The 12,106-nt window shown below is 41.0% G+C and overlaps 1 protein-coding gene across 1 annotated transcript in view; it reads right to left on the bottom strand.

The window, feature by feature from the left end:
- The window catches only part of COG3 (component of oligomeric golgi complex 3), a 52,020-nt gene that overhangs the window by 22,563 nt on the left and 17,351 nt on the right, over window positions 1-12,106 (bottom strand). Inside the window, exons 10-16 of the mRNA XM_019650312.1 lie at window positions 11,533-11,659; window positions 10,838-10,929; window positions 9,603-9,742; window positions 7,796-7,956; window positions 5,963-6,068; window positions 2,853-2,977; window positions 334-423 (exon numbers count right to left, since the gene is read on the bottom strand). Coding sequence (XP_019505857.1) covers window positions 334-423; window positions 2,853-2,977; window positions 5,963-6,068; window positions 7,796-7,956; window positions 9,603-9,742; window positions 10,838-10,929; window positions 11,533-11,659 — 841 coding nt within the window. The remainder of the gene's footprint in view (window positions 1-333; window positions 424-2,852; window positions 2,978-5,962; window positions 6,069-7,795; window positions 7,957-9,602; window positions 9,743-10,837; window positions 10,930-11,532; window positions 11,660-12,106) is intronic.

Raw genomic sequence — 12,106 nt, 5'->3', positions numbered from 1 at the left:
CTTAAAAACTCTGATTTGGTATTCCAGGGAAATAAATAGCAGTCCACGACCTCCCCAGTTGCTAAGGTTATAACCATAAACCTTTATGCTATGGAATTTATAACCTAATTACCATTTTTGGTAGGTTAGCAAAGCAGGCCCTCTCTCACAGTCTAGTATTTAGCACTACAGTGAAATACTAGCTTCTCTCAAAGGGCCTCAAAATTAAATCATATTAAACAAACAAATCCTACTGCCAAAATGGCTTTAAGTTTATGTGCCTATAAATAAATGCTACAATACATTCCCCAACATTATTATGCTAACAAGATTTCACCGAACACTCCATCAAACCTTGTTTTTGCTGATAGACTCCGAGGCTCCCAGTAAGGACTGAATGCAGGCGGACAAGGCTTCCTGTGATAGCCCCTGGAACACCGCCCTCTGGTGAGAGGAAAGAGAAACATCATCACTCTGGGTGCTCCGCAAACAAAGGACCACCCTAGGCAGAGCACAGTAAATGCAGACTGCTGGCCCTCACCCACTGATTAATTTATATTCCTGGCAATCTTCCTCCTGGAGTTTCCTATTCCCATGCAACCTTTCTGGACTAACAGAGTCTCGTAATTTGCATCTCTTGAAATACTTGTAGCCCTTCACGGTGTTTCCTGAGCAGTTATTTCACGCCAGGCTCTGGGCTAGATGCGGGAGGCACAGCGGTGGGTGAGCAAGGCTGGCACGGTACCGAACTCCTAGAGCTCTCTCCAATATGACCTCCAATACGGTGCAGGTTGTTTTCTAAATCTATAAAACCAACTTTGAAACAAGCCCTCAGTGAATCCACTTCTAAACATGTATCCCAAGTAATCGGCATTGTAGTGTAAAATTCATGCATGCGGCTCATCATTAATGTTTTTTAAAACAGCAAAAAACTGGAAATCACTTAAATGTTCAATGATGAAGGGGCTGACAAAAATCCTTGTAAATCTAAATTACAGAACACTGCATGAAATAAAAAAATGCTAGAGGTGGTGCAATTCTTATAAAATATAATTAAGTGAAAAAAATCAGGTTACAAGATAGTATGTGAAGTATGGTTCTAGGTTTACTCTGTCGTTTCCATGTCTCCTAGGGGGTGGCATGTCGGTCTGGGCAGGGACGCCTGCCGGTCTTGCTGCCCTCCCTGCATCCCTTCCACCCGAGATGAGATTGATCTGGATGAGTACGAGCAAAATGCCTGTCATCAGGCCACAGTCCCAGGCCCCGGCCTCAGACGCGATGCGATTCTCTCTTTGTACTGCTTTCCTCTTTGCTTCCCGTGAGGCGACTGCAGTAAGACGCGAGTCGGGCTGCCCCGTGCCGTCCCTGCCCCACCTCAGGAAGACCAAAGCTGGGCAGCTTAGACTACACCTGCTTTCTCCTGCTCAGCCTTTTCACCGGATTTGTCTTCTCACCTCTGATGGGTAGAGTAGAGAGGGCTAAGATTCGAGCATAAACTAGGGGAAAAACAACAGGCAGGCCTAGGGCATGAAATAAAAAGGCCCAGGCATGTGCTCAGGCCTACCTACTGCCTGGCTAAAGGCCCTGTAAGCACCTGAGAGGCCTCACTAGGGTCTGTGATGACAATGGGTTCTGTATGGAATGGGCCCCTGGATAGTTCCCTCGGGAGCCTGGCTCCACTGCAGGAAGTTTCTGAATCCCAGCCTAACACCACCATTCAATACACCTCCAGCGGAAGCTGGGAGCAAGGTAATGTCACTGTCCAAACTCCCTCTGGAGGAGATCTCATTAGCTGGGCAGAAAGGCCGACACATCTAACTGCCTAAAAGTCCCAGGACTGGGCAAAAGGCACTTTCTGGTTGAATTTCAAAATCTCCAAGCACAAAACCCAGTAACCAGATACCAAGGAGTGTGTACTGCACTGAGCCAATGAAACCACTGTGCCCCTCATTCAGGCCCCAGGAGTCTGCGTACGAGCATCTCCACAGTGACAGGGGTCACACATACCTGTTTGGAACAATATTCTTAAGAAATAGTGGCATCTGGACAATTAATTACATGACTGTGTATTTAATCACTTCTCTCTTTTATATACTATTTGGGTTGTTAACAATCAAATTAATTTTTAAAAAGTGAATTAAAACCATTGAATTTTATAAACTGTTTTTGGTTCAGCAGTAAACCACTAACAGTAAATAAATGTAGACAAATCTGACTTCATGGGTTGATAATCATATCATTAAACTGGAAAGTTTAAAATAACTATTACCTGAAATCAACACGCAATATAAGCTGGTGCTAAAAATTAATTAATTAAAAGATACTGCTGATTTCAGCAAATAACTAAAATCAGTCCATGGTAGAAACACATGTAATCTTAACACTACATGTTAGGGAAGCTGATCTAAATTGAATGCAAAACTGCAATAGTTGCATCTAATACTGAAGTTAATACTAAATATATATTATACCAATGTGACACTGGATGTATCACTTAACCTTTCCACATCTTTTTCTTCATCTATAAACTAAGACAGATGAATTTATTTGTGGTCGCAGACCTCTACAAGAATCAAAAAAAGCTATAGCCCTTCTCCTCAGAAAGACACAAACAGAAGCATACACAGGTAATTTTACCTACAACATCAAGGTGTTCACAGACTCCCCAAGCCCATTAGTGGATTCTCAGGGTCTCCAGACGCTCAGGTTAAGAATCCCTAAACAAGACTGATCTTCAAATTCTCTGGATCTAGAAATTATGATTCTAACATAATACCAAATAAAATATTACACCAAGATCTTAAAATTAAAAAAATATTTCAAGTGAAAGAGCAAGCAATTTACAATAAAGATACAAGATTTTACATACGTACATCTATACATCTGTACAATTTGGAGAGACACACAAGCGTCCGTCGAACTGTAGGATACCACATTCCATGAAGATCTGCCGGAGAAATTGTGGCCTGTGGCCTAGGATTGAGAGATTCTGTTGAACCTAAAACCCAAATGGAAAAGAAGACACATTTCACACACATGGAGGTCTGTCTTATTTGCATAGCGACGATAAACAGTTTGTTCTCATTAACCACCATTAGCTGGAGGCACCCATGTTCTCTGGCCTCACCTTAAATCAAGAACGCCAAAAGAAACCTAAATCAGGGCCAGGCGAGAATTAACACAACAGATACACATGTATGTATTTATGTGTGTCCTCACATACTCGACCCGACTGTTTTTCCCAAACTGATATCAGTAATCTTTATAGAATAAATCAATAGTATACACACAGTATAGATAACTACCATGCAGCCATTAAAAAGGAGGCAGATGGACATGTGGTCACATGGAAGCAAGTGGGAGCCAGTGGAGATGGGGGAGTGACAGCAGACAAAGCCACGTTAATCAGGACGATTAACCAGGGCAGGTCTGCCGGACAGCCTGTCTTCCCTGCCCCAGGCTGCATCGTTCATAGACCGTCTCAACCCAAAGAACCGCGTTCATCCCTCACCACCTGCCGCACAGGCGGGTTTTCTTAGGCCTTTCTTTCAGAACCAGTGTCTTATCACTTTCTACAGACTTGCTTATTACTCCAAACCAGCCCACCCCTTCATTACTGAATCTTAGCATCCCAGTCTCCGACCACAGGATCTTCGTGATTTCCTGGTTTGCACCCATTTACTCAAAGTACTCCCCTTGGGCTTTGGTCACAGCCTCGGCCTTCGCCCGCTCTGACCCCCCTGCTGTCCTTTCACAGCTGGCCACGACACTCCTCTGCTTCCGTCTGTTCCTAATGTCAGCATCTGCTGCCGGACTCTCCCCAGATTTCTGCTCTGATCACTGCGCTCTCTGTCTAGGTGTGATCTTACACACAGGCCCAAACATCAAGTCTCCTCTGTCTTTACCGCTAACCCAGTTTTCCTCTGTATAACTCCAGAGCAGTGCTGTCCGACAGAAACATAATGTGGGCCATAAAAGTGACACATTAAAATGCCACATCGAAAAAAGTAAGAAGAAACAGGTAGAATGTTATGTATTTTATCGAATCCAATATATCCAAAATATCACTTTAACATGTAAGCAATGTAGAAATTACTAATAAGATATGTTCCCTTCTTCATTTCCTATTAAGTCGTGGACATCTGGTGTGTATTTTACACACTCGTGGCACCTGCAGACTAGCCACAGTTCGCATCCTCAGTGGCAGGTGGCTACCACGGGACAACACAGCTCTGGGTCCCTATAATACAGAGCTTCTCTGTTGTTCCACTGGGACCTTCCTCAGTCTTGCTCAGCCCCCACGTCTCATACACTTCTCTCTATTCCCTATCACACCCCGTTCAAACCACCTTTCTCTCAAAAGAGAATCTCCTAACCAGTCTCTGCAGTTCTGCCAATAATACCTTTTTGTAAAGCCAGTAATGAGTTAAAAACTGGGCTTTTTGGGAGAAAGGGAAAATGTTCAAGGCCAGGGTTGGCAAGACAGAAATGTATTCTAGTCTCTCCAATAACTCTTGAAAAGATTTTCTAGGGGCCGGTTGAGCGGCGCGTTGGTTAAGAACTGGCTTGGGATGCCAGAGAGTTCAGATCCCACATATGAGGGCCAGTGACACTGCCCTCTGCAGCCAAGATGGTGAATGGCAGGCAGCTCGACCTGGAGCTGGGCTGCCATGAGTGCTGCAGCCCCTGCTGCAGTGAGTTGCCATGGGCTACCTTGTGTAGCCAGCAGCCAGCGTGAACGGCCATCCAGAAGCCGGCGACTGATCTGCCTCGCCCAGGAAGAGTGCTATAATGGTGCTAACTTGGGCCAGTGAAGCAACGTCCTCCACAACTAGACTGAAGAACAAAACAACAGCAACTTGTCTGTTCCCCTTCCCCCAATTTCCCAGCACTGTTCCCATCCCCCCAATTCCCCAATAAAAATCTTAAAAAAAAAAAAGATTTTCTAGGTTAAGGTATATATTGGTTCCAAGACATATCCTAAGACCAGCAGGCCCACTGCCACCTGGCATGGATTCTATTTCAGAAGAAAACATCTCACCCCCGTGGTTCCCTCTTCCGAGCAAGCGTGATAGAATGGCTTTGTCAGATGGAGATACCCAGCCAGCTTGGCACTCTGGACGTGGGGTGCCAGTTGTTTATAGAGTTGACTCAGAATAGCTGATGTGCCCTAAGCCTGGGGATCTGGGGGCAGCTGGAGCTCTTTGAAGTCCATGAAATTTCAGTGCTCCCCCACTCCCATGGGATCTGAGCCTTGGTGCCACCTGTACAGTTGGGGGATGGGGAGAAGGGGCGCCCTACTTCCCATTCAGCTTGTTGTCTAGGTAACTCATGAGTGCCTAGGGTTATTCTTAGACAATTTTCTCCTTAAATAACATGCACCCTAGTGTAAGCTATCTGTACATTTCTGGTACATTTTTTAATCCCAGTCCCAGGTACTCAATACATTTACAAAGTGCCAATCTGATGGTGTGGTTACCTGATACACTATATTAGCTAGCAGTTCAAAATCCACGAGGTTGTATCACCTGACACCTATCACAAACTGACCTGTTTTACTGCTCCCCCATAAACAATCTATGCCCAAACACACCAAACCACTGACTTCCCCAAAGCAGCCAGTCTTCCAACCCTCCATACTATTCTAGCTGTCTTCAGCAACCTTACCTCACCTGGCTCTCATATCGCCCTGATAAACAAACACTGCAGCTTTCAGACACCACACCTCTCACTGGACCCACCGGGCTGCACTCACAGCTTGTGTTCCCTCATAGTTCTGACGCCCTGCTGCCACGGTCCCAGACTGCCCTGGGAGGACCTTTAGCACATCACCATTGAACTACGTCTGTGGCATGTCAATCTCCCCCCACTAAAGTGTGGGCTCCTTAAAAGCACAAGCTGTTTTTCATGCCTGGAATATGACAAATCCTCAATAAAAGTTTATTAAACAAATAAATAAAAGCTGGCAGTTAAAACATCATACCAGATTTTGTTAGACTGTTAGACTCTGGTTCTTCTAACCGAACATCTGAAAACGAAGCTTCTGAAGGTGCCTTCTTCTGTTCATCTTTTAAACTCTGTGCAATTTGCTGTATAGAGAAATCAGAAGGAACATTAAAGTGTAGTTTGCAGCTGTGTTTGGTAATTTGAACATGTCCTTTCTACAAAGTAAAAAAAGAAGAACCCCTAATTAATAAATAGACTAAGTTAGAGGACTATGCCAAAACACCACACGGAAATGAAAAGGCTAAACTGGTACAGAGTGTCTCTATTCTCAAACACATGCAGTCTTTTCTGAAGCACTATTTCAGAACTACGACCACTATCTACTGAAGGCTCAAATATACACGACTCATATAAGAAGCATCATTTTCAACTCTAAGTTTAGAAACATTGATTCAAATTTCAGATTTTATAAAGAAAACAAGGGCCGGCCGAGTGGCGCGATGGTTAAGAACTGGCTTGGGACACCAGAGGGCCCTGGTTCGGATCCCACATGAGGGCCAGTGACACTGCCCTCCACAGCTAAGATGCTGAACAACAGCTCAACCTGGAGCTGGGCTGCCGTGGGTCACTGGCGACGGCGTGGGCTGCAGTGGGGCTGCAGTGGGGCTGGCCGGCAGTGGGCATGAGCTTTCAACTGCCTCACCCGGGAAGAGCGCAATGATAATACCAACATGGGCCAGTGAAGCGACGTCCTCCACAACTAGACTGAAGAACAAAAGGACAGCAACTTGTCTGTTCCCCTTCCCCGACTCCCCAGCGCTGTTCCCCTCCCCCAACTCCCCCAATAAAAATCTTTAAAAAAGGAGACAAGGGAGGGAGGGAGGAGCGAGGAGCACGCGACCCCCAGGTCAGGGTGACAGACAGACCCGGCCCTCGGCCCTCGTCGCATCCTAGCCTTACTGTGGTAAACACTTCACAATATACATTATACACAATACACGCCAAATAATTACACTGTACACTTTAAACTGATACAGTGTGATAGGTCAGTTGTATCTCAATGAAACTGGAAAAAATTAAAATGAAAAACAAAATTTTAACTGATGGGTTGGATATTTCACTTGTTGATTTTCAGTCAAATGTGTTTTTAAATATTTCAAAGGTTAAACAAAAACAGCCACTGTCTGCTGTATGACCACAAAGGTAAATGCTTTCTAGCCATTTTCTCTATCTCACAACCCTTCACGGTCAGTATTGTTATGCCTATTTTACAAATAACGACACATGTTCACAGAAGCTACGTAACAGCTACTAATTGACAGAGCTAGAATTTGAACCTAGATCTGTCTGACGTTACACTTCCCCCCATGCCATGCAAACGGCAATCTTACACGGGCAAAACCTCTAAAGAGATAGGCTCTTAATTTAAAATCTTCAGATCTATAGCTGACAATAATCTGATTGTATATCTTAGTAGGATATATTCTAAGGACAAAAAGTACAAAAATCTTGAATTTTGTAAGTTTGTTGTTAGCTATGGTGTTGGTATAATTCTCAAACTAATTTTGCATGTGTTGTAACTTGGAGCAAAGGGGTAAACATACAGGTGCTGGAAGCCAGGGTTTCTTTGGTGAGAGAAGGGAAAGACCAACGTGGAATGGGGGAAGGTGAGGAAGAACCCTATGGAAATGGATTTGAACTGGAGATTTCAGTATTAACTCGTAATATTTTAAAATATTCTGTGGCACGTTTATCTTGATTTTACATTTTGAATGAGAATAAGCAGGAAAAATCCTATTTTAACTAGTCTAAAACCTCACAGAGTTGTGTGTGTGTGTGGGCAGGGGGGAGATCAGTCAGCAGAACCCACCTCCATCATGACCAGCTTATCGGGGTACGCTAGGTCGCCAGGAGCTGGCTTGTAGCCAGTGATGTCCGTCTGAATATAGATGTGGGTTCGGTAGACCAGCCGCTCTTGTACGTCTTCCAGCATCTGCTTTACACCAGCTGCAAATGCCCCCAGCTGTTCAGCTGATAAAAAAGTGCAATCATTCGTTCCTTTAGAGTCAGAAAAATACTTTCTTGAAACAAGCAAAAATATTACTAAATTGTCTAGTAACAGCATGGCCCACGTTTGCTTCAGGGGCTATAGTTGTATGTATTTCAGTATGACTCAATGACCTCAGAAAAATTTAATAAATGTCTTTCAATTTCCTCAAATTTAAAACTAGGAAATAGATTTGCCCTTACACCTTCTTCCCAGGAAGGGAAATTATTTCTGTTATTAATACGAATAATAAAATCTGACTTAATTTAAAGTGCTTTGTGCTTTTTAAAAGTTATCACATATAGCTTCAGACCAACCCTGAGCAATAGCTAGGGCAACTTATTAATTGGGTTACCATCCCCATTTTACAAATAAATTAAATCTCACAGAATTAAACGACTTGTTAATGTTTTCACAAAGAAAAATGAGTAAAAAAAATAAATGAGGGGCCGGCCGAGTGGCTCAGTTGGTTAAGAGTTAGCTCAAGAGCGCAAGATCTGAGCAACAGAGCCACCGGTTCGATTCCCACATGGGCCAGTGACGCTGTGCCCGAGCTGAGCTGCTGCTGAGCTGTCAACAGGTGGCAGGATGGCTCATCTGGTAAAAATAAATAAATAAATAAATAAATAAAGTTAAATAAATAAAAGCCCTCAAGGGCTGGTTTTCAGTGACTGTAGTGCCAAATTTATTCAGTCAGTAAAAGACGTTGGACACCTGGAAAGTGTCTTTGGAAAAGTGTGAAGGGCTCCCACGAACTAGCATTTTAAAAATAAATCAATTAAATAAATAAACAAATGATATGAGTTTACACAGAACTTCTAAGATGCCATCAATGTTAAGACACATCAGTAATTCGTTAATAGGTTTCCCCAAGGGCTGAGGAGTTGGAGACACTACACAATCATATAAATGTTCACATTAAATTTTAAAAATCATCTTTAATTCAGAAGCATTAAAATGTGAGAGAATGTACATCACAGAATGAACTAACTGCAGAATAAGAAACTTTGGAAGAGTAACAGACCCATAGTATCTCCTAACAAAAGTCAAATAACTTCTGCCAGTAAAATAATTATTTGAAGGGTATTTTTTAAAGGTACTTAAGTATCATTACAAAAATCATGTTTTCTATGACAATCACATCAAATATTAATGTATCACATGGATAAAGTAAAACAGTTTCAGAGAATTGCTTTTTATTTGTAATTTCAAAAAGATAAATCATTACTACGTATATATGCTAAAATAATTCCTGTTTTTTTAATCAAGAGTATACAATATAGTCAATTACTTTATGTATTCTAGTAACAGTGTACTAGAAATGCCTAACACAAAACTGATGGTCCATTCTCCCTGGATTGCAGATGCCAAAAAGAAAAATAACTATAATTATTTTATTACTAATTTTGCCCAATTTTAAAATTCTTTCCCCACTTAATTTGTATGTTTAGTCACAGACTAAGGTACATCTTGATTCAAAGAGGGACAAGGCATCAACCCAGACTTCAACAATATTAAATTTATATAGGTGGTGGGGGAGGGGGAGAAAGAGCTAATCGTTTTCAAATTAATTGAGCCACAGATATAATTAAAAAGACCTTCAAAATGATCACTTCTACTTATCATTTACCATTGTTCTGTACATGATCTTCAAGCACCTCATTTTTAAGAATCCCACAAAGTTCCGAAAGAGTCTCTAAGTGAATAACATGAATGATCAATGGCCTGAAGACATCATACAATGACATACACAGTTTCTCCAAAAGTTCACTAAAATAAAGGAATAAAACATGGTTTAGTAGTAATCTTTTCAGAATTTTCCAATAGTTTAAAAGCATCACTGATTCCTTCCAGCCAATAATAATAGTAAAAACCTACTGGAAAATAGTATGGGGAATATTATATAATGGAAGTGAATGGCTGAAAGTAATTCTGTACAGTATTTTTGCTTTAGAAGTTCAGGATCAATATGCAATCAGCAGTCAATTCAAATCAGCTGCCCCCAGGCTAATGTCAATTTACTACAACTTTTACTTATTTCAGCAATAATTTTGTATATGTCCTTTCAAAAACAATACAAAATGTTTCAGTAGACTTAATTATCCTTTTATATTCTACATCACTGTGTATCAAATGGTAATATTTTCCCCAGGAAAGACAAGTCAAAATTCTTGAATACTTACAGATTTAGATAAACAAAACTCAATGTACTCTAGACATACAAGTATTTTGACAAACAACATTTGCAAAGAAAAAATGATGTTGACTATATTCTTCCTATTGTCAGTAGTATTCGTCTATATGTAGTATTTCATCAAAAGAGATCAACCCAATCAAAACCATAAGATATATTTGTCTACTCCCCATTACAAAGGTCTTAGAATCTTTGTTAACAGTCAAAATTCCCAACATGAAGAAACCAAAAGTGACTAATAGTGGATCTGAAAGGCGCTTTAAGAAACATTTGTTAAAAGGTTATTAAGCAGTGTCTGTATTTGAAGTGTCTTGCATTAGTTAGAATCACAGGATTTTTAAACTACCAGGATTGATGACACTTAGTGGAGAGAAAGGGCTCTAGACTCCAAGACTTACTTTGTTCGCTATGGAAGATTCTCACTATCACACCACACTGTCTCCATAATTAGGTCATGAACAATGTGAATGCATGTGGGCCCTTACACTGCACATTTACTTTAAAATAAACAACCACTGTCTCCACCAACAATATTCTGTTCCCACACTCACAAAAGTGAAAGCACTCTGCAGGTCATTTAAGACGCCTCCCATAATATAACAGAATAAGCTATTACGGTCATTAGCAAATGAAATTGTAAAAACAAGTGTTTGAGTCTGTGTGCCACCTACTCTAATTTTGACGTTGGTTTTGTGAAGAATTCATTGTAAAGCTGGTGTTCATCCTGGCATACGTGGACCATGAAGGCACAGCCGCTGCGAATCTGCAAGAAATAAACACACACCACCTACAGGTGAGACATAACAATCCAGTGTCTACGAAATAAAGCAAACATGTCATTTGTAAAAAGATTAGGCTTATATATTCATAAAACAACCTACTAAAGCACAGAAAATGGTTAGTTTTCAAGGGTTTACTGCACAATGTGAATATGGATGACTTTTATTGTTTTTATGCTTAATTTTCTAAACCTCTGACAGTGAAAATAAACTGCTTTTCTAGTTGAATGGGGGTATTTAAAAATAGAATCGTTATTTTCCTATAGTATGAATTAAAATCACACTAAACAAAAAAGCACTTCTGCAGCAAAAGCTATGATTAAATTGTCACTGTAAATCCACAAACTTCTAAACTTCATCTTTTAAGGAGTTAATACTCATTTGTGAATTTTCATACCTCAAAAAACAGAAAACGAGAATACTCTGCCAGGTTGAATGCTACTTGCTACACTAGACTTGTCATAGCTGAAGGAAAAACTCTTTAAGTTTGTTGATACAGGAACCAAACCTCAGCCGAGTACAGCTTCTAGGGTATCAAAGTATTTCAGAGAAGCTTTAACGTTAAACCAAAACATGCAGAAACTTACCAAGGCACAATGATCTCTGTTATTCTGGCTGGTTAGCTCTGTTACGGTACAAGTGATACTAGGGCCCAAAAGGAGCTCCCTCTGGTCAAGGTAACACTGGTGAATGTCATTCAGCAGCTGTTGGTATCTGATCAAAGGCAAGGCAGATTGGAGTATAAATGTTTGCTTTCAGATATAAATTAAATCTGATCATAAATCCCAGAATAGGGTGTCAAACCTCTACAGCTATATGGTCACCGCTCATCTGCCCACATTAAATACTGGAAATATTTATGAATTATATACACATATATAAAAACACACACACATAATGAACTGTGGTGCCATAACCTTTATCTTTTAAAGGGAGATTTCTGTTCCAAGAGTAGAGATCTTACATCGAGCCAAATAAAAAGGAAATCCTACTAAGGGGAAAGAGATGCCTTGCAGAAATGTACAGCACAGTGATTATAATTAATGATACCGGATTGCACATTTGAAAGATGCTAAGACAGTAAATCTTTCAAGTTCTCAACACAAGAAAAAAAATTGTAACTATGTGTGGTGATGGGTGTTTAACTAGACGTACAGTGGT

Source organism: Hipposideros armiger, unplaced genomic scaffold, assembly GCF_001890085.2.
Source record: "Hipposideros armiger isolate ML-2016 unplaced genomic scaffold, ASM189008v1 scaffold_139, whole genome shotgun sequence".
NCBI lineage: Eukaryota > Metazoa > Chordata > Mammalia > Chiroptera > Hipposideridae > Hipposideros > Hipposideros armiger.
This window is presented reverse-complemented; position numbering and strand designations above follow the sequence as displayed.